Here is a 23,197-nt window from a genome sequence, read left to right as displayed (position 1 = left end):
GCCGGACCATCGTATTCCTCTTATCCTGAGGAACCTCAGACTGTGCGGGACGGTGCCGGACCATCGTATTCCTCTTATCCTGAGGAACCTCAGACTGTGCGGGACGGTGCCGGACCATCGTATTCCTCTTATCCCGAGGAACCTCAGACTGTGCGGGACGGTGCCGGACCATCGTATTCCTCTTATCCCGAGGAGCCTCAGACTGTGCGGGACGGTGCCGGACCATCGTATTCCTCTTATCCCGAGGAACCTCAGACTGTGCAGGACGGTGCCGGACCATCGTATTCCTCTTATCCTGAGGAACCTCAGACTGTGCGGGACGGTGCCGGACCATCGTATTCCTCTTATCCCGAGGAGCCTCAGACTGTGCGGGACGGTGCCGGACCATCGTATTCCTCTTATCCTGAGGAACCTCAGACTGTGCGGGACGGTGCCGGACCATCGTATTCCTCTTATCCCGAGGAACCTCAGACTGTGCGGGACGGTGCCGGACCATCGTATTCCTCTTATCCCGAGGAACCTCAGACTGTGCGGGACGGTGCCGGACCATCGTATTCCTCTTATCCTGAGGAACCTCAGACTGTGCGGGACGGTGCCGGACCATCGTATTCCTCTTATCCTGAGGAACCTCAGACTGTGCGGGACGGTGCCGGACTATCGTATTCCTCTTATCCCGAGGAACCTCAGACTGTGCGGGATGGTGCCGGACCATCGTATTCCTCTTATCCTGAGGAACCTCAGACTGTGAGGGACGGTGCCGGACCATCGTATTCCTCTTATCCTGAGGAACCTCAGACTGTGAGGGACGGTGCCGTCCTTCCAACAGAGAAGAGCTTTTCCTGTACTGAGTGCGGGAAGTGTTTCAATTCTAAGTCTAGTTTTAATATGCATAAAAAATGTCATACAGGTGAGAAGCCACATTTCTGTTCTGAGTGCAGGAAATTTTTTTCAGCAAAGTCGCTTCTTATCAGACATCAGAGGTCTCATACGGGTGAGAAGCCATATTCCTGTCCTGAGTGCGGGAAATGTTTTTCAGTTAAGTCGCATCTTGATACACATCAGAGGTTGCACATGGGTGAGAAGCCGTATTCCTGTTCTGAGTGTGGGAAATGTTTTGTACAGAAATCAGAACTTGTCACACATCAGAGGTCTCACACAGGTGAAAAGCCATATTCCTGTTCTGAGTGCGGGAAATGTTTTTCAAGCAAGTCAAATCTTCTCAGACATCAGAGATCGCAGACAGATAAGTCCAGTTTTTCCTATCATCAGAGATCACACACGGGTGAGAAGCCATATTCTTGTCCTGAGTGCGGGAAATGTTTTTCAGTGAAGTCGCATATTCGCAGACATCAGATGTTGCATACGGGGGAGAAGCCGTATTCCTGTCCTGAGTGCAGGAAATGTTTTGTACAGAAATCAGAACTTGTCACACATCAGAGGTCTCACACGGGTGAGAAGCCACATTCCTGTTCTGAGTGCAGGAAATGTTTTTCACATAAGTCGCATTTGCTCAAACATCAGATGTTGCACACGGGTGAGAAGCCGTATTCCTGTCCTGAGTGTGGGAAATGTTTTGTACAGAAATCGGAACTTGTCACACATCAAAGGTCTCACACAGGTGAGAAGCCGTATTCCTGTTCTGAGTGCGGGAAGTGTTTTTCACAGAAGTCGAACCTTCTCAGACATCAGAGGTCTCACACGGGTGAGAAGCCGTATTCCTGTCCTGAGTGTTGGAAATGTTTTTCAGACAAGTTGCATCTTGATAGACATCAGAGGTCTCACATGGGTGAGAAGCCACATTCCTGTTCTGAGTGCGGGAAATGTTTATCAACTGAGTCGAATCTTCTCAGACATCAGAGATCGCACACAGGTGAGAAGCCGTATTCCTGTCCTGAGTGCGGGAAAGGTTTTTCAGATAAGTCCAGTTTTTCCTATCATCAGAGGTCTCACACGGGTGAGAAGCCGTATTCCTGTCCTGAGTGCAGGAAATGTTTTGCACAGAAATCAGCTCTTGTCACACATCAGAGGTCTCACTCGGGTGAGAAGCCACATTCCTGTTCTGAGTGCGGGAAATGTTTTTCAGATAAGTCGAATTTCCTCAGACATCAGATGCTGCACACGGGTGAGAAGCCGCATTCCTGTCCTGAGTGCGGGAAATGTTTTTCAGATAAGTCTAGTCTTTCCTATCATCAGAGATCACACACGGGCGAGAAGCCGTATTCCTGCCCTGAGTGTGGGAAATGTTTTTTAGTCAAGTCGCATCTTCTCAAACATCAGAGGTCGCACACGGGTGAGAAGCCGTATTGCTGTTCTGAGTGCGGAAAATGTTTTTCACAGAAGTGCAATCTTGACACACATCAGAGGTCTCACACGGACGAGAAGCCGTATTCCTGTTCTGAGTGCGGAAACTGTTTTTCACAGAAGTCCAGTCTTGACACACATCAGAGATTTCACAGGGGGGAGAAGCCGTATCCTTGTCCTGAGTGCGGGAAATGTTTTTCAGATAGGTCCAGTCTTTACAAACATCAGAGATCTCACGCGGGGGGAAAGTAGTATTCTTGTCCTGAGTGTGGGAAATGTTTTTAAGTGAACAAACAAGATATTTGGGCGGGGGGGGGGGGGGCGCACACCTTAAAAAAATGCATAAAGATGGAGCTGTCATAAGACCATACTACAGAACAAAAATATTACAGCGCACACATGCAAAACTGACATTTACCTCCAGCAAGGCTTTTTTTAAAACACCTAGGCATTTTCAAATAAACATTATCAAAAAATATGGGGATTTGGTCACACCGTATTGTTATACGTTGCTTAAGCCCACTTACTGCCACAAAGTACCCCATGATTAGTGGGTCCTACGCTATCCATAGATCCGGAGGTCCTGCTTCTCTGAACCATGGGAGGTATACTCCTCTATATGGGAGAACATGAGGTCTCCACCCATGACACAGGTGGCCACCAATGAGAGGTACTCTTCATAATCTGTGTGATCAGGACAGGATCTCTAACATGCGCAGTGCTTCCACTCAATTGGGGCTCGTGAATAGCAAGTGAAATTCCAACTGAGAAATGTATCTCCACATAGACGGGAATCCACACAGCTTTGTATTTGAAAGTCCATGTATTGAAGAAATAACATTCACTGAACCGTCCAGCATTAGGTATTTTCCGGACAGGAACATGAAATCATTAACAGTCTCTATGTATGTCTCAGTGAGGAGGAACTGCAGCACTTACACAGTCTGTTCTCTCTCAGTAAGAATCGGGTAGGCTGGATTGGGCCATCGAGGTTTGAAAAAAAACCTATTTTATATGCCTTTACAATGTTTTTTTTATTACAATGATATGTACCATTTGCAACAATCGTAATTGTTATGTTCTCTTTTGATAAAATAAAAAAAATTATGAAGTAAAGAATCCACTGTTGTCTTTCTGCCACGTCTCTCTCTCCACCCACTTACCTAATCCTTGGTGAGAGAGAGAGAGAGCATAGCAGCCATATTGAAAATGGGCAAACAAACACTGCATAACAGGAGTATACGCTTGGCAAATGGGCAAAGAAATGATCACATCGCTACAAGTGTATGAGGATATAGAGGACATACACACAGCACAAGGCCGTGCTCGCGCTACGAGACGTTTCTCGGGGCTGCAGTTCCTCTTGAGTTCCACAAGGTGGTGATCTTCCCACTTCTACCCAGACAGGAAGTCTCTATGGAAGACAGGAAGTGATGTCACATACAGACAGGAAGTCTCAATGGAAGACAGGAAGTGATGTCATGTACAGATAGGAAGTTCCAGATGAGAGGTGAGTCGGGAGGAAGTAGAGTGGAGACATTGTTGGCACTACGAGATGATTCTCTGGGCTGCAGTTCCTCTAAGCTCTACAAGGTGGTGATCTTCTCACTTCTACCCAGACAGGAAGTCTCTATGGAAGACAGGAAGTGATGTCACATACAGACAGGAAGTCTCTATGGAAGACAGGAAGTGATGTCACGTACAGATAGGAAGTACCAGATGAGAGGTGAATCGGGAGGAAGTAGAGTGGAGACATTGTTGGCACTACGAGACGTTTCTCGGGGCTGCAGTTCCTCTAAGCTCTACAAGGTGATGGTCTTCTCACTAGGCTTGGCTACTGCATGGAATCAGTGAATCAACTCACTACAGAGTTTGAATGAATCAAATCATGAAAGTGAATCTGATTCAATTCATCGTCAATGATCCTCCCCTTTCAGGATGTGTAGGGAGCTGAAAAAACAGCAGCTTAAAGCGGGGTTCCACCCTAAAGTGGAACCTCCGCTGATCGGAACCCTCCCCCCCTCCGGTGTCACAATTGGCACCTTTCAGGGGGGTGGGGGGGTGGAGATACCTGTCAAAGACAGGTATTTACACCCTCTTCCGGGCATAGACTCCCGTGGGAGTCTACGCCATTTCCTGTCCTGCCGCGCTGTCTGCTGGGACACACATGGGTCTCAGAGACAGCGCGTACAATTCCTATTGCGCTGCATGACTCGCGCATGTGCAGTAGGGAACCGGGAAGTGAAGCCGATTCGCTTCACTTCCTGATTCCCTCACCTAGAATGGTGGCAGCATCGCTGGAACCCGGGACAGGTGAGTGTCCATTTATTAAATGTCAGCAGCTGTAGTATTTAAAAAAAAGCTGCTGGCTTTTAATATTTTTTTTGTAGGTGGAATCCCTCTTTAAGATTTGTAAAAATTAGCTATAACACGATTATGTGAGCCATCAAGACTTCCACGTTTTTGAATAAATCACAGAGCACATAAGGTTCTCTTTTGTATGATGTCTGTGTGTGATGCAGGCAGCAGCTAGTCAAGTCCAGTCTGTGATCACACAGTCAGGAAGAGAGCACATAAGTATCAACATTATGTTTTGAAACATGAGCTGTGTGTGCCAACAGCATGGCTCCTGAATCCTCCTGAAACCTAATGAGTGACTCATGAGGTTCATGAGTTGTGTGAGCCAGCAGAGCAGTATAACTTCTGAACCTATGAGTGACTCATCAGAGCACATTAGATTCATGAGTTGTGTGTGAGTTAGCAGAGCAGTATAACTCCTGAACCTATGAGTGACTCATCAGAGCACATTAGATTCATGAGCTGTTGTGAGAAGTCTTTGAATGAGGCTCGGTTCACATCGGTGCGATCATGCGGGAAACCCTGCAGTTCGTGCATCGCACCACACTGCCCTATGCGATTGCGAACTGCTGGAAGTACCAATACAAAGTTAATGACACCCCCAGATCGGTTTGTATATCGCAGGACAGGAATCGAATGGCATGGGTGTGTGAACACCCATGCCATTCGATTCAGGTGTAGACCAAAAAAGGGTCCTGCATAACTTTTATCCAAAAGTGAGGCAAATTTAGCCATACAAATCTGTATGGCTGAATTTGCATCACACAGACATTGCATGTGATTTGCACTGAATGCAGCACTGTGTGAACCCAGCCTAAATCACAAAAGAGCACACAATCATTCTGTACTTTAAAATGCACTGTGTATATATGAGCCAACAGCATGACTCTTGAATCTATGAATGACTCAGTCTACAGAGCTCAGTGCTCACAAGCTATAATTTGTATTTTCGGTTATGTTAATATTTTTGCATAATTCAAGGTATCTTTTTTTTTTTTTTTTTGCTGTATTGCAGAGTTTATAGAATAGTTATTGCAGCAAAATAAAGTTACTTAACATCTAATATGCTTACTGTACGGACTGAGTATCAAAGGACTGCAGTTATGATCCTTACTCTTAGCTTTGAAGAAATTAGTTGAGAATCGATTCAGTGATTCGAATCATTTCACTAAACTGATCCAAATGATTCGACTCACTAAACTGAATCACTCTGCCCAAGTCTACTTCTCCCTTCTACCCAGACAGGAAGTCTCTATGGAAGACAGGAAGTGATATCATATACAGACAGGAATTTCCGGGTGAGAGGTGAGTCGGGAAGAAGTAGAGAGGAGACATTGTGGAGCCTGGCAGCAGAGGAGGTAATAAGATATTATTATTATTATACAGGATTTGTATAGTGCAGACAGTTTCCACAGTGCTTTACAACATGAGGGCAGACAGTACAGTTACAATACAATTCAATACTGGAGGAATCGGAGGGCCCGGCTGGTTAGAGCTTACAATCTAAGAATATTATATATATATATAAGAAGGCCAGTATGGTGGCCTGAAATTATGGGAGGAGCCCGGAGGGGTATTTAACCAGCCCGTTCGGCTGTGTTCCTTGTCGGTTTTGTGCGCGATAGTTACTACGTCACAGATCTAGGGCCGACTATTCGAGACCATTCGATAGAGTGAGTGCAGTGTTCGTGAGTTCCGTGTTCGTTAGAAGTCCTGTCTTTGTCCTCGTGTTACAGTCTGTTTTTGTCGTCGTGAGCGTTCGTGTATTTGTCTGAGTGTCGCAATACTCGAAAACTTGCCGGTGTCATACGACGCATCTGGTCCGGCTGTCGCAGGTAGGGCTTCGGCTCCCATTTCTCATTTCATGTTATTTCATGTCACTAAACTGTGATGCGTTGAACTCACGAACCACTCACTGAAATGTCACCTTCGTATTTTTCCGATATTGTTTCACGCATCCGTTACCTCTAAACATTTGTGATCCTTGCTTCTCGAAAGAAGTCGTGGTCACCCGTTCGTGACACCACATCGAGCATTTCATTTCACAAACCCGCTATACCGACCAAATCACTGGTCTCTACTAAAACGTCTGAATCGTTCGGATCATTTCGAAAATTCCCAATCAGATGTTCTAAGTTCTAATTAACCGGCTCATTTCAATCGTTTCAATCATTTTGTTTCATTTCATTTCATTCTTCTCGAAAGAAGTTGTGGTCACCCGTTCATGACACCACATCGAGCATTTCATTTTCAAACCTTCCGCATACCGACCAAATCACTGGTCTCTACGTCCGAATCGTTCAGATCATTTCGAAAAATCCCAAACAGACGTGCTAAGTTCTAACTAACCAGAGAATTTCGATCATTTCAATCATTTAGATCATTTCAATCATTTCATTCACGAGTCGCGCTCCGATTCGAATCTAGTCGCATCTCCGATGCACCGATTCGCTCCGGTGTGCCCCAGTTGTCGGCCTCATTTCAATACATGCTCCAGAGACAGAATCATTCGCAGGTTCAGGCACGGTTTTCGATTCTTGTCTTTGTCATGGCATATCATTTCTGGTCACCTATCACGCCCCGTTACGAATCCAGTCGTATTATACCGATGCACCGATTCGCCTCGGTACGCCCAGTTGTTTGGCCTCATTTCTATACATGCTCCAGAGACGGATTCTTTACCGAATCGGTGGGCCAGTCGTTGATTCCGGTCTCTGTCATGGTGTGTCACTTATTACGCACCGATTCGTTCCGGTGTGCCCAGCTGCTTCGCCTCATTTCAGTACATGCTCCAGAGACAGGGTTCACCGTTGATTCTTGAGCGCAGCCGTTGATCCCTGTCTTTGTTATGGGTATCATTTCGTTTCACCTATCACGCTCCGACACAAATAGTCACGCCTGTGCACTAATTTGTCTCGGCGTGCCCCAGGACAGGCCTCATTTCAGTACATGCTCCAGAGAACAGGGTCACTGTCGATTCTTGAGCGCAGCCGTTGATCCCTGTCTTTGTCATGGGTATCATTTCGTTTCACCTATCACGCTCCGACACGAATAGTCACGCCTATGCTCTAATTCGTCTCGGCGTGCCCCAGGACTGGCCTCATTTCAGTACATGCTCCAGAGTCCGTTTCGTGCTCAGTCGCAAAGTTACGGCATGGCGATTCGGGCCTCTATCATGGCGGATTCACTCATTTCACTCATTTCACTGTCACCTCCTGCACCTCGGTTCAAACCCAGTTGTTTTACAAATTAGTTTTTTTTTTTTTTTTTTCCCTTTTGTCTCTTGCGGTCCTCTTTGTACGTTTTTTTTTTTTTCCTTTTTTTTGCTCTGGTCTAATCAAGACTTTTTGTCTGTTGATGGGGGGGGGGGGGGGGGGTGTCGGGTGGAGGGAGGCGGAGGGGGAATAGAGTGATGGAGGGATTAGGCGGGGCTCCACCACTCCTAGTCTGTAGAGGGTGACCCCTTCTCCCAAAGGGTGAAGGGGATTGGGATTACAGAAGGGGGGTGCCGTAGTCTGAGCCATAACCTGATAGATATTGCTTGTAGAAGGGAGTGAGGTCCACAATACAAAGCAAAGGCCGGGATGTGGCCGGAGGAGGAGGGAGGGAGGGATGGGGGGGAGGGGAGGGAGGAGGTAGGAGGGAAGGGGGGGAAAGATATTCCTTGCAGAGGAAGAGAAGGGGAAAAAAAGAAAAGGGGGTTCTAATGACTTACAGGATTAAAAGGGGGGGACTAAGCACCTCTTTGGGGAGCCTCAGATGACAGAAGTGAAGTTTGTGTCATATAATGTTAAAGGCCTAAATTCGCCTATGAAGAGATATAAACTCTTAAAGGAATTACAGCAATATAAAGCAGAGGTGGTGTTTCTGCAAGAGACCCATCTAACTCAAGACACAAATGTTAAGCTGTTCTCTGATAATTTCCCGAACTGGTTCTATGGGGACTCCCCAATAAGGAGGGCCAAGGGAGTGGCGATCGGGTTTGAGAAACATACAAAGTTCACCGTGATAGATAGGCTGACTGATCCAGAGGGCCGATATTTGTTCCTGAAAGGAAAACTCGGGGATAGGATTTTTACTTTGGCCAATGTATATAGTCCAAACGAAAACCCTACTAGATATCTGAAACAAATCTTGAGGAGACTTGCAGACTTTAAAACAGGAGATGTAATATTGGTGGGTGATTTCAACTTTGGTATGGATCCATCTCTGGATAGTACGTCTCGTGCAAGGGGGATAAGTGGGAAAAATATGAAAGCATTAAAACTCCGATTGAGACAAAATCAATTGATAGATGCTTGGAGGATACAACATGAAAAAACAAAAGACTACACTTTATTTCCCCAGTGCACGGGACGCACTCCAGGCTGGATTATATAATGGTCGATCATAGACTGCTTGAGACCGTGTTGGAAACAGAGATAGGAATAATATCCCTATCAGACCATTCCCCGGTGATAATGAAGATGAGGATACCTGGAATACATAGACATCCATTTACTTGGCGATTAAATGAGAACCTTATACAGGATAAGAAAATCGCAGAAATAATACGGAAAGAAATAGAATCCTATTTCTCAACGAATGACACTGGTGAGGCAACGGATGTCTCCCTTTGGGAGGGACACAAAGCATATGTTAGGGGTATCCTCATCTCCATAGGGTCAAGAAAAAAAAAAGAAAGTTTAGAGAAAAGAGAGAAATTAACCAGTTGCCGACCGCCGCACGCCGATGTACGTCGGCAGAATGGCACGGGCAGGCATAAGGACATACATGTACGTCCCTTGCCTCCCGCGGGTCGGGGGCCCGATCGGGCCCCCGCCCGGTGCCTGCGGCGGTCGGTTTTCGTCCGGGAGCGATCCGGGACGAGGGGGCGGCCATTCATTCATGGCCACCCCCTCGCGATCGCTCCCGACGAATAGAAATCCCCGGTGACATCACTTCCTCTCCTGTAATGTAAACACAGGAGAGGAAGTGATGTATTCTCTCCTCCGTGTCGGTATTTTTCGTTCAGACACGGAGGAGAGCGGATCGGTGAGTTGCACCAACACTCTACACACACAGTAGAACATGCCAGGCACACTCACACCCCCCCTTTACCCCCCGATCACCCCCCCAATTACCCCTGCCCCCCAGTCACAGTGACACCAATGTCATTTTTTTTTTTTGCATTGGTGTCATTTGTGACTGTAATAACTGTTAGGGCAGTTAGAGTTAGCCCCCTTTAGTTCTAATGTACCCCCCTAACCCCCCCAATAAAGGTTTAACCCCGTGATCACCCCCCGTCGCCAGTGTCACTAAGGCTGGGTTCACATTGCAGCGGTTTATGAGAACGAATGTGATTCGCACCGCACTGCAGTGCAAATCACATCCGATCTCTGTGCGATTCGAGTTCAGCCATTCGCCGCACCCGCCGCACCCGCCGCAAATTCGCACGGGACCCTTTTTTTGGCCCGCAGCAGAATCGGATCGCATGGGTGTTCACACCATGCGATCCGAGTTTGCAGATCGCACTGCGATATGCGAACTGATCTGGGGGTGTCAGTAACATTTCACTGACACTCCCAGCAGTTCGCATAGGGCAGTGTGAACTGCCGCCGGGAGGCATGCGATGCGGGAACCCGCCGCGCATTCGTGGCGTTCCCGCATCGCTCCAGTGTGAACCCAGCCTAATAAGCGATCGTTTTTCTGATCGCTGTATTAGTGTCACAGGTGACGCTAGTTAGGCAGGTAGGTATTTAGGTTCGCTGCAGCTTTTTATAGCGCCAGGGACCCCCATATACTACCGCATAAAGCCCCCTAATTGCCCCCTAGTTAACCCTTTCACCAGTGATCACCATATAACTGTTACAGGTGACGCTGGTTGGTTAGTTATTTTTTTATAGTTTCAGGGCACCCGCCATTTATTACCTAGTCTCACTAGTGTACCCCTAAATTTAGGGGTGTTTACTTTCCAAAATGGGGTCATTTGGGGGGGGTTTGTGCCATCTTGGCATTTTATGGCCTTCAAAACTGTAACGCCCTTAGAAAGCCTGAAGGCGGTGCTTGGTTTTCGGGGCCCCGTACGCGGCTAGGCTCCCAAAAAGTCCCACATATGTGGTATCCCCGTACTCAGGAGAAGCAGCAGAATTTATTTTGGGGTGTCATTTCACATATGCCCATGGCATGCATGAGCAATATATCATTTAGTGACAACTTTGTTAAAAAAAAAAAAAAAAAAAAAAGTTTGTAATTTTCCCGCAACTTGTGGCAAAATATAAAATATTCCATGAACTCAACATGCCTCTCAGCAAATAGCTTGGGGTGTCTACTTTCTAAAATGGGGTCATTTGTGGAGGTTTTGTGCCATCTTGGCATTTTATGGCCTTCAAAACTGTAATAGGTAGTGAGAAGTGAACTCAAAAATTTACGCCCTTAGAAAGCCTGAAGGCGGTGCTTGGTTTTCGGGGCCCCGTACGCGGCTAGGCTCCCAAAAAGTCCCACATATGTGGTATCCCCATACTCAGGAGAAGCAGCAGAATTTATTTTGGGGTGTAATTTCACATACGCCCATAGCATGTGTGAGCAATATATCATTTAGTGACAACTTTGTGTAAAAAAAAAAAAAAAATTTTTTTTTTGTCATTATTCAATCGCTTGAGGCAAAAAAATAAAATATTCAATGGGCTCAACATGCCTCTTATCAATTTCCTTAGGGGGTCTACTTTCCAAAATGGGGTCATTTGGGGGGGTTTTGTACTGCCCTGCCATTTTAGCACCTCAAGAAATGAGATAGGCAGTCGTAAACTAAAAGCTGCGTAAATTCCAGAAAACGTACCTTAGTTTGTAGATGTGACAACTTTTGCGCAAACCAATAAATATACAATTATTGACTTTTTTTTTACCAAAGACATGTGGCTGAATACATTTTGGCCTAAATGTATGACTAAAATTGAGTTTATTGGATTTTTCTAATAACAAAAAGTAGAAAATATCATTTTTTTTCAAAATTTGCGGTCTTTTTACGTTTATATCGCAAAAAATAAAAATCGCAGAGGCAATCAAATACCATCAAAAGAAAGCTCTATTTGTGGGAAGAAAAGGACGCAAATTTTGTTTGGGTACAACATTGCATGACCGCGCAATTACCAGTTAAAGCAGCGCAGTGCAAAAAGTGTAAAAAGACCTCTGGTCATTTACCAGCAAAATGGTCCGGTCTGAAAGTGGTTAATAAAGGAGGTCCATAGATTGGAACAGGAACAAAAAAAACAAAAGGATCAACATATGGAACTTTTTCATTCATTGAACAACAAGCGAGAGGAACTAAAAGATATGTATGACCAGGAAGCAAGGAGGGTATTAGAGGGGAGAGCCAGAGAGAGATACTTGGGGGAAAACAAAACAGGTAAATACTTGGCACGACAGGTGAAAAAGAAGAGAGAGATCAATTTTATTGAAAAAATACAGGATAAAAATGGGAAGACGGTTTATACAACTAGGGAAATCGCGGAGGTATTTAAGCAATATTACGAAGCTCTGTATAACGTAGGCCAGAAAGGGGCACAAGGCAAAGGGGAATAGGGAAAAAGCAAAGAATTTTTGTATAAAGCAAAATTACCACGCCTAACAGATATTGATAGTCATAATATGGACAGACCTATTACAGAGGAGGAAATCTATAATGCATTAAAAGATACGGCATCGGGTAAAAGCCCGGGTCCAGACGGGTTTACGATTACTTAGGCCGCGTACACACGGGCGGACTGTTCGCCCAACCTTGTCCGCTGAACAGTGTTTGGGCGGACAGTCCGCTCGTGTGTGGGCTTTCAGCGGACAGTTTGAGCGGACAGTTGGACGGACAAAGTCTTTCGGAAATTCCGAAAAACTGTCCGCTGAAACTGTGTTTGAGCGAACAGTCCGCCCGTGTGTGGGCCTGTCCGCTGTACTTTCGAAATGAGCGTACTGTTCCCGCTCGGAAAGTCCGCCCATTTCGAGCGCGTGTACAGGTAGGCGGGGCCCGCGAAGGATACGTCGCGGGCTCCGCCGCCTGGAATGGGCTTAAAGGGGAACCCCAACGCCGAAAAAAATCGGCGTGGGGTTCCCCCCAAGTCCACACCAGACCCTTGTCCGAGCACGCTACCCGGCCGGCCAGGAAAGGGGGGCGAGCGAGCGCGCCCCCCCTCCTGAGCTGTACCAGGCCGCGTGCCCTCAACATGGGGGGGTGCCTCGGGGTCTGCGGGCGGGGGGCTTATCGGAATCCGGGAGCCCCCTTTAAGAAGGGGGCCCCCGGATACCGGCCCCCCACCCTATGTGAATGAGTATGGGGTACAATGTACCCCTACCCATTCACCTGTGAAATAAAGTACAAATAAAAACACAACACAGGGGAATAAAATATTTTATTGCACAGCCGGGGGTCTTCCGTCTTCGGGGGTCTTCTCGCCGGACTCCTCCGCTATGTGTGTGTAGCTCTTTTGCTAGCGGAGGAGTCCGGCTTTCTTCTTCCCCGCCGCCGGCCTCTTCTCCCGACTTCGGGGGTCTTGTCCCCCTCTTCGGTTCTTCTGCCGGGCCACCGCGCCTGGTCCGGTGGCCCGGTCTTCTGTCGCCGTCTTCCGTTCTTCTGTCGCCGCCTTCGGTTCTTCTGCCGGGCCACCGCGCCTTCTTGTAGCTCTTTTACAGGCGGTGGCCTGGTCTTCTGTCGCCGTCGCCGCCTTCCGTTCTTGTTCTTCTCCAGGCGATGTTGACACGTCGCTCTCTCCGGCCGGAATGCCAGAGCCACGCTGTGCGGTCACTTATATAGTGACAATGGGGCGGGGTCACATGGTATATGTCACATGGGTTGGTCACATGGGTTGATGTCACATGGGGACTATGACATCGTAAGGGGGCGGGGTCACCATGTGACCAACCCATGTGACATATACCATGTGACCCCGCCCCATTGTCACTATATAAGTGGCAACGCAGGGCGGCTCTGGCATTCCGGCCGGAGGGAGCGACGTGTCAACATCTCCTGGAGAAGAACAAGAAGAAGAACACGAACGGAAGGCGGCGACGGCGACAGAAGACCGGGCCACCGCCTGTAAAAGAGCTACAAGAAGGCGCGGTGGCCCGGCAGAAGAACCGAAGGCGGCGACAGAAGAACGGAAGACGGCGACAGAAGACCGGGCCACCGGACCAGGCGCGGTGGCCCGGCAGAAGAACCGAAGAGGGGGACAAGACCCCCGAAGTCGGGAGAAGAGGCCGGCGGCGGGGAAGAAGAAAGCCGGACTCCTCCGCTAGCAAAAGAGCTACACACACATAGCGGAGGAGTCCGGCGAGAAGACCCCCGAAGACGGAAGACCCCCGGCTGTGCAATAAAATATTTTTTTCCCCTGTGTTGTGTTTTTATTTGTACTTTATTTCACAGGTGAATGGGTAGGGGTACATTGTACCCCATACTCATTCACATAGGGTGGGGGGCCGGTATCCGGGGGCCCCCTTCTTAAAGGGGGCTCCCGGATTCCGATAAGCCCCCCGCCCGCAGACCCCGACAACCAACGGCCAGGGTTGTCGGGAAGAGGCCCTTGTCCTCATCAACATGGGGACAAGGTGCTTTGGGGTGGGGGGGCCGCGCGGCCCCCCCTTCCCCAAGGCACCCCCCCATGTTGAGGGCACGCGGCCTGGTACAGCTCAGGAGGGGGGGCGCGCTCGCTCGCCCCCCTTTCCTGGCCGGCCGGGTAGCGTGCTCGGACAAGGGTCTGGTGTGGACTTGGGGGGAACCCCCACGCCGATTTTTTTCGGCGTTGGGGTTCCCCTTTAAGCCCATTCCAGGCGGCGGAGCCCGCGACGTATCCTTCGCGGGCCCCGCCTACCTGTACACGCGCTCGAAATGGGCGGATTTGCCTCCTCCTTACGTGGGCGAGTCCGTTCATTTCAAAAGTTGAGCGAACTGTTTGCCCAACCTTGTTCGTCAAACAGTCCGCTCGTGTGTGGGCAAGTCCGCTCATGCAAATTTTGAGCGGACTGTTTGACAAACTGTTTGCCGAACAAGGTTGGGCGAACAGTCCGCGCGTGTGTACGCGGCCTTACTTTAAAAAATATAAAGAGATCTTAGTCCCTAAACTCTGCAAATATCTGAATGGTTTAGGGACAAAATATGAAATGGGGAGAGAGGCCCTGCGAGCTTCAATCACGCTGATCCCAAAGGAGAGTAAGGATCACTTGCTCTGTTATAACTATACGCCGATAGCCTTACTAAATGCAGATACAAAGCTATATGCTAAAGTCCTGGCATCTAGATTAAAGGAAAAAATGACAGAATTGGTACACTCAGATCAAGTAGGATTCATACCCGAGAGAGAAGGCAGGGATAACGGGGTGAGGGCATTGCTCCTCATCCAGGCCCTAAAAAATAATGGGTCCCCAGGTCTATTCCTGTCAATGGATGCCGAGAAAGCATTCGACAGGGTAGACTGGGGACTCATGATAGAAACTCTAGAAGCTATGGGTATGGGCCTGAGGATCAAAGTACTCTATAACCACCCGCAAGCCGCGGTAAAGGTTAACGGAGAATCATCTGCACAGTTTCAAATGGGAAATGGCACCAGACAGGGGTGTCCATTATCACCCCTTCTGTTTGCACTGTCTCTCGAACCCTTATTGGCCTCCGTTCGAAACAACCCAGATATAAAGGGGATCAGGGTTGGAGAGGAAGAGCACAAACTTGCAGCATATGCGGATGATGTGCTTTTTTTCATTACCAACCCTAGGACATCAATTCCGAACCTGTTGAGGATGTTGGAAAAATTTGGCAAAATATCAAATTTGAAGATAAACCTGGGCAAGTCCGAAGTTTTAAACATTAATATTAGTAATATGGAAGAGGAGAAACTCCGTGCAGAATTTCATTTTCCCTGGCGTAAGGAGATTAAATACTTAGGAGTTACTCTCTCAGACACTATTAGGAAAATATATTTGAATAACTATATTCCATTATTAGACGAAATTAAAAGAGAAATAAAGAAAATTTCAACAAGTCCCCTCTCGTGGCTAGGACGCATAAATGTGGTCAAAATGATTTTAGTTCCGAAGATCATATATAAGTTCCAAGTGTTGCCTATCTCACTCCCCTCTGCCTTTTTTAAAATATTAAGAAATTTAATCTCTAGGTATATATGGCAATATAAAAAGCCGAGAATCGCCTTCGCGGTGCTAAGGAGGGGGAAAAAACAAGGGGGGTTAGCACTCCCGGATTTAAAAAAATATCACACTGCAGTGGTACTTTCACGGGTGGTGGAGTGGGCGAAAGAGGTAAATGACAAGAGATGGGTTAGTTTAGAGAATGCAATATGCCAAGCACATTTAGGGAGAATAATATGGAATCCTCCACAATATAGGACAATAGGACTTAACACACACGAAATAACACGATATGCACTTAAAATTTGGGATCAAATCCATACACAAAACAAATGGGGATACAACTCACCTTTGATTTTTTTGAAAGAGAATGATTATTTTTTACCTGGAAAACAGGAAGTGGGAGGTAACTGGATAAGAAAAAATAATGCACAACTAAAAGATATATTAGTGAAGGGTCAATTAGTCACTTTTCAAGCATTGAGGGCGGACACTGAATTTATGAGGGTTGATGTATGGCGGTTCCTCCAGTTGCGTCAGTTTGTTGCAAAGCTTCCCCAACCAGCACGAGGCGAAGAAGAACTAAGGCCTATTGAACGGCTTTGTCAGAGAGAAAAATCTAAAAATAATATAGCTCGAATATACAAAATACTCTCAGGGGACGAGCTGGAGGACCCGGCGTATATAAAAAAATGGGAAAATGAGTTGGGGTCACAATGTAGTACTCAAATTAGAAAGAAAATATTTAAATTAGTTCACAGTATAATAATAAATAATAAATGAATAGAGATGAATTATAAATGTCTAGCAAGGTGGTATGCTACCCCTGATAAACTGAGCAAATTTGGAGCTGGGCAATCTTCGGATTGTTGGCGTGGATGTAAAAAAACTGGGACTATGGGCCATATTTGGTGGGATTGTCCCATTATTAAAGAATACTGGAGGAAGATCATTGATATAATAAAAGTTGTAACTAAAAAAGATATAAGAGAAGACCCATGGATTGTACTATTCCATGGGACAGATGAACCCATAAAGCAATATAAATCCTCGCTAATTCCCATATTGCTTGACACCGCAAAAAGTTTAATCCCGCAAAAATGGAGAGAGAAGGAGAGCCCTAAAATACAGGACTGGATCTTCCGAGTAAATAAAATACAAAATATGGAATGTCTTAAAGCGGTTTGGTACCTAAAAATGAAACTTCATGTTATTAAATTCACCAGATAGCATACTTACCTAAACGAACCCTGAAAAAAAAAAATATTCTTTACTTACCTTTTATTTCTGATGTTTCTGCTGACTTCCTGGTTGTCCTCCCGTGGGAGTAGGCGTGGTTATTGTCCTCGCAATGGTCCCTGGGAAATTTCTAAGCCATTTCCCAAGAATCCATGGGGGACAATGAAATTGCGAAATCTCGCGAGATTTCGTTAGGATGCCGGTCACGTGACGAGGGTGTGTACGAATTTGCCATTTTTAAAGTGGGCAGGCAGCTGTATCTGCCATTACCACTATTGCACACTGAGCATGTGCGAGATGGAGCGGAGCATGCTGGGAGCCGAGCGTCATCGATATACAGGAAGTAAATGCCTGTGGGCTTCAGACGCCCACACTTAAAATGGAAAACGCCAGAGCAGTTTTTTAAAAGTCATCCCGAGCAAAAGAATCGTCGCGCCGGGGGTCAAAAAAACGCCGGACGTGGATGCTAAGCGAAGGTAGCAGTCGCCCACCTGTGACACAGGTAAGAAAAAAAAAAAAAAGAGCGGAATCCCCCTTTAACGAAGGGGGAGAGGATCTAACAGTAGAAGAGGGCAATGATGGGAAATGGGAACCCTGGAAAAAATTAAAAAAATCCTGGAGATATGTAGAGGAAATAACACAATAATATTAAGGGAAAATAACTCCTGTTAGTAAAAGACAATTAAACTATGAACCCCACGTGATATCTGCAGGGAAGGGTAGGAGGGTGGGGTAGGGTGGACGAGGGCGAAAACAGAAGGAACTTAAGGTTAAGAGGGTATTTGTATAAATTAAGAAGATACTAAGAAATGTTTGTAAATGTGAATTATGTGTTTTTTTTTTATTTTGTCTCTCTTTTTGTATTTTGAGAAAAAAAAAATAAAGATTATAAAAAAAAAAAAAAGATTCATGAGTTGTGTGTGAGTTAGCAGAGCAGTATAACTCCTGAACCTATGAGTGACTCATCAGAGCACATTAGATTCATGAGCTGTTGTGAGAAGTCTTTGAATGAGGCTCGGTTCACATCGGTGCAATCATGCGGGAAACCCTGCAGTTCGCGCATCGCACCACACTGCCCTATGCGATTGCGAACTGCTGGAAGTACCAATACAAAGTTAATGACACCCCCAGATCGGTTTGTATATCGCAGGACAGGAATCGAATGGCATGGGTGTGTGAACACCCATGCCATTCGATTCAGGTGTAGACCAAAAAAAGGGTCCTGCATAGACCAAAAAAAGGGTCCTGCATAACTTTTATCCAAAAGTGAGGCAAATTTAGCCATACAAATCTGTATGGCTGAATTTGCATCGCACAGACATTGCATGTGATTTACACTGAATGCAGCACTGTGTGAACCCAGCCTAAATCACAAAAGAGCACACAATCATTCTGTACTTTAAAATGCACTGTGTATATATGAGCCAACAGCATGACTCTTGAATCTATGAATGACTCAGTCTACAGAGCTCAGTGCTCACAAGCTATAATTTGTATTTTCGGTTATGTTAATATTTTTGCATAATTCAAGGTATCTGTTTGTTTGTTTTTTTGCTGTATTGCAGAGTTTATAGAATAGTTATTGCAGCAAAATAAAGTTACTTAACATCTAATATGCTTACTGTACGGACTGAGTATCAAAGGACTGCAGTCCTTTCTTAGCTTTGAAGAAATTAGTTGAGAGTCGATTCAGTGATTCGAATCATTTCACTAAACTGATCCAAATGATTCGACTCACTAAACTGAACCACTCTGCCCAAGTCTACTTCTCACTTCTACCCAGACAGGAAGTCTCTATGGAAGACAGGAAGTGATATCAGACAGGAATTTCCGGGTGAGAGGTGAGTCGGGAAGAAGTAGAGAGGAGACATTGTGGAGCCTGGCAGCAGAGGAGGTAATAAGATATTATTATTATACAGGATTTGTATAGTGCAGACAGTTTCCACAGTGCTTTACAACATGAGGGCAGACAGTACAGTTACAATACAATTCAATACAGGAGGAATCGGAGGGCCCGGCTGGTTAAAGCTTACAATCTAAGAATATTATATATATAAGAAGGCCAGTATAGTGGCCCGAAATTATGGGAGGAGCCCGGAGGGGTATTTAACCAGCCCGTTCGGCTGTGTTCCTTGTCGGTTTTGTGCGCGATAGTTACTACGTCACAGATCTAGGGCCGACTATTCAAGACCATTCGATAGAGTGAGTGCAGTGTTCGTGAGTTCCGTGTTCGTTAGAAGTCCTGTCTTTGTCCTCGTGTTACAGTCTGTTTTTGTCGTCGTGAGCGTTCGTGTATTTGTCTGAGTGTCGCAATACTCAAAAACTTGCCGGTGTCGTACGACGCATCTGGTCCGGCTGTCGCAGGTAGGGCTTCGGCTCCCATTTCTCATTTCATGTTATTTCATGTCACTAAACTGTGATGCGTTGAACTCACGAACCACTCACTGAAATGTCACCTTCGTATTTTTCCGATATTGTTTCACGCATCCGTTACCTCTAAACATTTGTGATCCTTGCTTCTCGAAAGAAGTCGTGGTCACCCGTTCGTGACACCACATCGAGCATTTCATTTCACAAACCCGCTATACCGACCAAATCACTGGTCTCTACTAAAATGTCCGAATCGTTCGGATCATTTCGAAAATTCCCAATCAGATGTTCTAAGTTCTAATTAACCGGCTCATTTCAATCGTTTCAATCATTTTGTTTCATTTCATTCTTCTCGAAAGAAGTTGTGGTCACCCGTTCATGACACCACATCGAGCATTTCATTTTCAAACCTTCCGCATACCGACCAAATCACTGGTCTCTACGTCCGAATCGTTTGGATCATTTCGAAAAATCCCAAACAGACGTGCTAAGTTCTAACTAATCGGAGAATTTCAATCATTTCTATCATTTCGATCATTTCAATCATTTAGATCATTTCAATCATTTAGATCATTTCAATCATTTCATTTCATTTCGGTCACGAGTCGCGCTCCGATTCGAATCTAGTCGCATCTCCGATGCACCGATTCGCTCCGGTGTGCTCCAGTTGTCGGCCACATTTCAATACATGCACCAGAGACAGAATCATTCGCAGGTTCAGGCACGGTTTTCGATTCTTGTCATGGCATATCATTTCTGGTCACCTATCACGCCCCGTTACGAATCCAGTCGCATTATACCGATGCACCGATTCGCCTCGGTACGCCCAGTTGTTTGGCCTCATTTCTATACATGCTCCAGAGACGGATTCTTTACCGAATCGGTGGACCAGTCGTTGATTCCGGTCTCTGTCATGGTGTGTCACTTATTACGCACCGATTCGTTCCGGTGTGCCCAGCTGCTTCGCCTCATTTCAGTACATGCTCCAGAGACAGGGTTCACCGTTGATTCTTGAGCGCAGCCGTTGATCCCTGTCTTTGTCATGGGTATCATTTCGTTTCACCTATCACGCTCCGACACAAATAGTCACGCCTGTGCACTAATTCGTCTCGGCGTGCCCCAGGACAGGCCTCATTTCAGTACATGCTCCAGAGAACAGGGTCACTGTCGATTCTTGAGCGCAGCCGTTGATCCCTGTCTTTGTCATGGGTATCATTTCGTTTCACCTATCACGCTCCGACACGAATAGTCACGCCTATGCTCTAATTCGTCTCGGCTTGCCCCAGGACTGGCCTAATTTCCGTACATGCGCCAGAGTCCGTTTCGTGCTCAATCGCAAAGTTACGGCATGGCGATTTGGGCTTCTGTCATGGCGGATTCACTCATTTCACTGTCACCTCCTGCACCTAGGTTCAAACCCAGTTGTTTTACAAATTCGGGTTCTAGCCAAGGGGCCATGCTCATTTGGCCTCATTTCACTAATAGCCTCATTTCAGTACATGCTCCAGAGTCCGGCTCGCTGTCAGTTGCGCCGGCGACACGACCGAGCTGCGCCTCTGCCATGGCAGGTTCTCATCAAAGGCAACATTTCGTTTATGTTTGTTCGTCTCATTTCATTTCATTTCATTTCATTTAAAAAAAAAAAAGGAAAAAAATAATAATAATAGAAAAGAGAAAAAAAAAAGGGAAAAAGAAAAGAAAGGAAAAAAAAAAATAGAAGAAAAAACGAAAAAAAAAAAATACATTTCATTGTGTTTGTTTGTCTCATTTCATTTCATTTCAAAGCTCACCACTCCCATTGGAGTCACCATTTGGCCAGTTGTCTGTGACAGGTATGGAGTTCTCAACTGGTTTTGCCTTTGTGTTTACAGGTCAGTCGAGGCCAGTAGCACCCTCCATGCACTGATTCGTCCAGGCATGCCCCAGTTGTCTTGACCTCATTTCGTTCTGTGCTCCGCAGTTCAAACTCATCGTTAATCATAACATACCAATTCTTGTCTATATCACAGCAAACATTTCATTTATTTCATTTCACATATTCATCGCTTACTAAATCGAATCCACTCAAACCAGCAACGCATTAATCTGCACCCGTCATTTCAGCCTTACGGGTATAACTCAACAATTCATATCGGATTCATTTCATGTACTCCACGGTCGTTTGTGTCAGATTTATCACATAACCAATTCATAGGATTCATTTCACACCTACATTCGATTCATATCAGATTCATTTCGCACACATCCAAGTACAACTTTGTGCAAGCTTGTTGCTAGCACGCATCCAATCACAAACGTCCTGCAGTTACCGCAAGCGCATCTAGGCATAATTCCCTGCAATCGTGGCAGACTCACATCCAAGCATAAACTTCTTGCAATCGTTGCAAGCACGCATCCAAGCATAGACTTCTTGCAATGGTTGCTAGCACACATCCTAGCATAAACTTTCCAGTTGTCGCTAGCAAGCCCCAGGCACAAACGTAGTACTATCCTTGCTGGCAGGCAGTTCTGGCTGGCTCAGTGCATTGCTGGGTAAGGCCTGGATACTTTCCTAACGTACTGTGAGGATCAAGGTATAAGAATAAAAATGGTTGACAGTATGTTTCACTAAATGCTTATCTCGTCTGTTTTCAGTTGTTTTAAAGACATCATTCTTAAAGGCCGGATGGGTGCAGTCACGTACACACAAAGAGGAAGCCATGTCGTAAGGGTCAACTGCTGCATCAGCTCTAAAAGCAGAAGACACTTAGAAATTGCCTTTTATAGAAGTTGTTTTGTTTCAACATTTTTAACGCCTGTCTTTTTTAGTGTATAAAAAGAGCTGTGTGATAATAAAGGACCTCAGAGTGAGTGCGACCGTCTGAGCAGACATACTGAGAACTCTTTCCGTGTCTCCTTGCTTAGATAAGACTCTAATAATAATTGGGAAACGGTAACATAACTTATGAATAGGTGACTTGCAGTAGTCACACCTAACATTTTTGGCGCACGAACAAGGGACTTCGCTAAAGAAACTACAAGAGGCGAACGAACATAAGGACGGAACGAAGAGGTCGGGCACATCAGGAACCACAGACAAAACCTGCGCAGGTAAGAAAAGCTTTATTTTCTTATAAACTCTGTGCTTCTTAGATTTGTGCCCACCCGATCTGTCTGTATTGTTCTTCAGGTAAAACCAACCTCTGTAGTAAGCGAGTCTTGAATTTAATATTTGACTTATGTTACCGTTGTTTCTTGTCTGTCTCCTTGTCATCTGTCTGTTGTGACTGAGATAAGCCCTGTTTGTATGGTGTGAATTGAAACATATATCATCCCAATGGGTAACGGAATGCGCCCTTAACTCGTAAGAGTACTTGGGGGTCCAACACTTAAGTTTGATATACGCTTTTTGATTCATGAGCCTAAAAACGGGTTGAAAGTATAAGTCCTGACTGCCTCAATAAAGCAGGAATAAGAAACGAATGCTGAGAGATTCCATGGTAATGGGAAGGGAATAAGGTTTCCACAAAGTCCGGAGATCTAGTTATATGTGTTTGGCCACCAAAAGGAATGCTTGTATATGTTGTAGCCGTCAGTCTGGTCATAATATTTGTCAGTTGGCTAGCATATAAAGTAATTCGATTTCAGAAATCTCATCCAGGAGAGGTTTTTAGTATTTTGGCACCCTAGGAGGAGAAGGCAATGAGACACTTAGTAAGTGATCCAAACGCCACCTAGGCAGGACTGTCAAAATGGGCCAGACACATGGTAAACCCCAGGAGGAATCTCAGAAATGTTATGCTGTTAAAGACATAATTACAATGTTGTATGGGAAGGACAAGGCACAGGG

The 23,197-nt window shown here is 45.9% G+C and overlaps 2 protein-coding genes across 2 annotated transcripts in view; both read left to right on the top strand.

Moving 5' to 3' along the window:
* The window catches only part of LOC143956087 (uncharacterized), a 73,511-nt gene extending 65,510 nt beyond the window's left edge, over nt 1–8,001 (top strand). Inside the window, 1 exon segment of the mRNA XM_077466217.1 lies at nt 834–8,001. Coding sequence (XP_077322343.1) covers nt 834–2,586 — 1,753 coding nt within the window. The 3' untranslated portion in view covers nt 2,587–8,001.
* The window catches only part of LOC143955485 (uncharacterized), a 337,730-nt gene that overhangs the window by 98,054 nt on the left and 216,479 nt on the right, over nt 1–23,197 (top strand). The gene's annotated exons all lie outside the window — the stretch shown is intronic.

Source organism: Lithobates pipiens, unplaced genomic scaffold, assembly GCF_037356315.1.
Source record: "Lithobates pipiens isolate NorthernLeopardFrog02 unplaced genomic scaffold, aLitPip1_a1.2 Scaffold_35, whole genome shotgun sequence".
In the NCBI taxonomy this organism is placed as follows: Eukaryota; Metazoa; Chordata; class Amphibia; order Anura; family Ranidae; genus Lithobates; species Lithobates pipiens.
The sequence above is the reverse complement of the archived record's forward strand: the minus strand, read 5'-3'. Positions and strand labels throughout refer to the sequence as shown.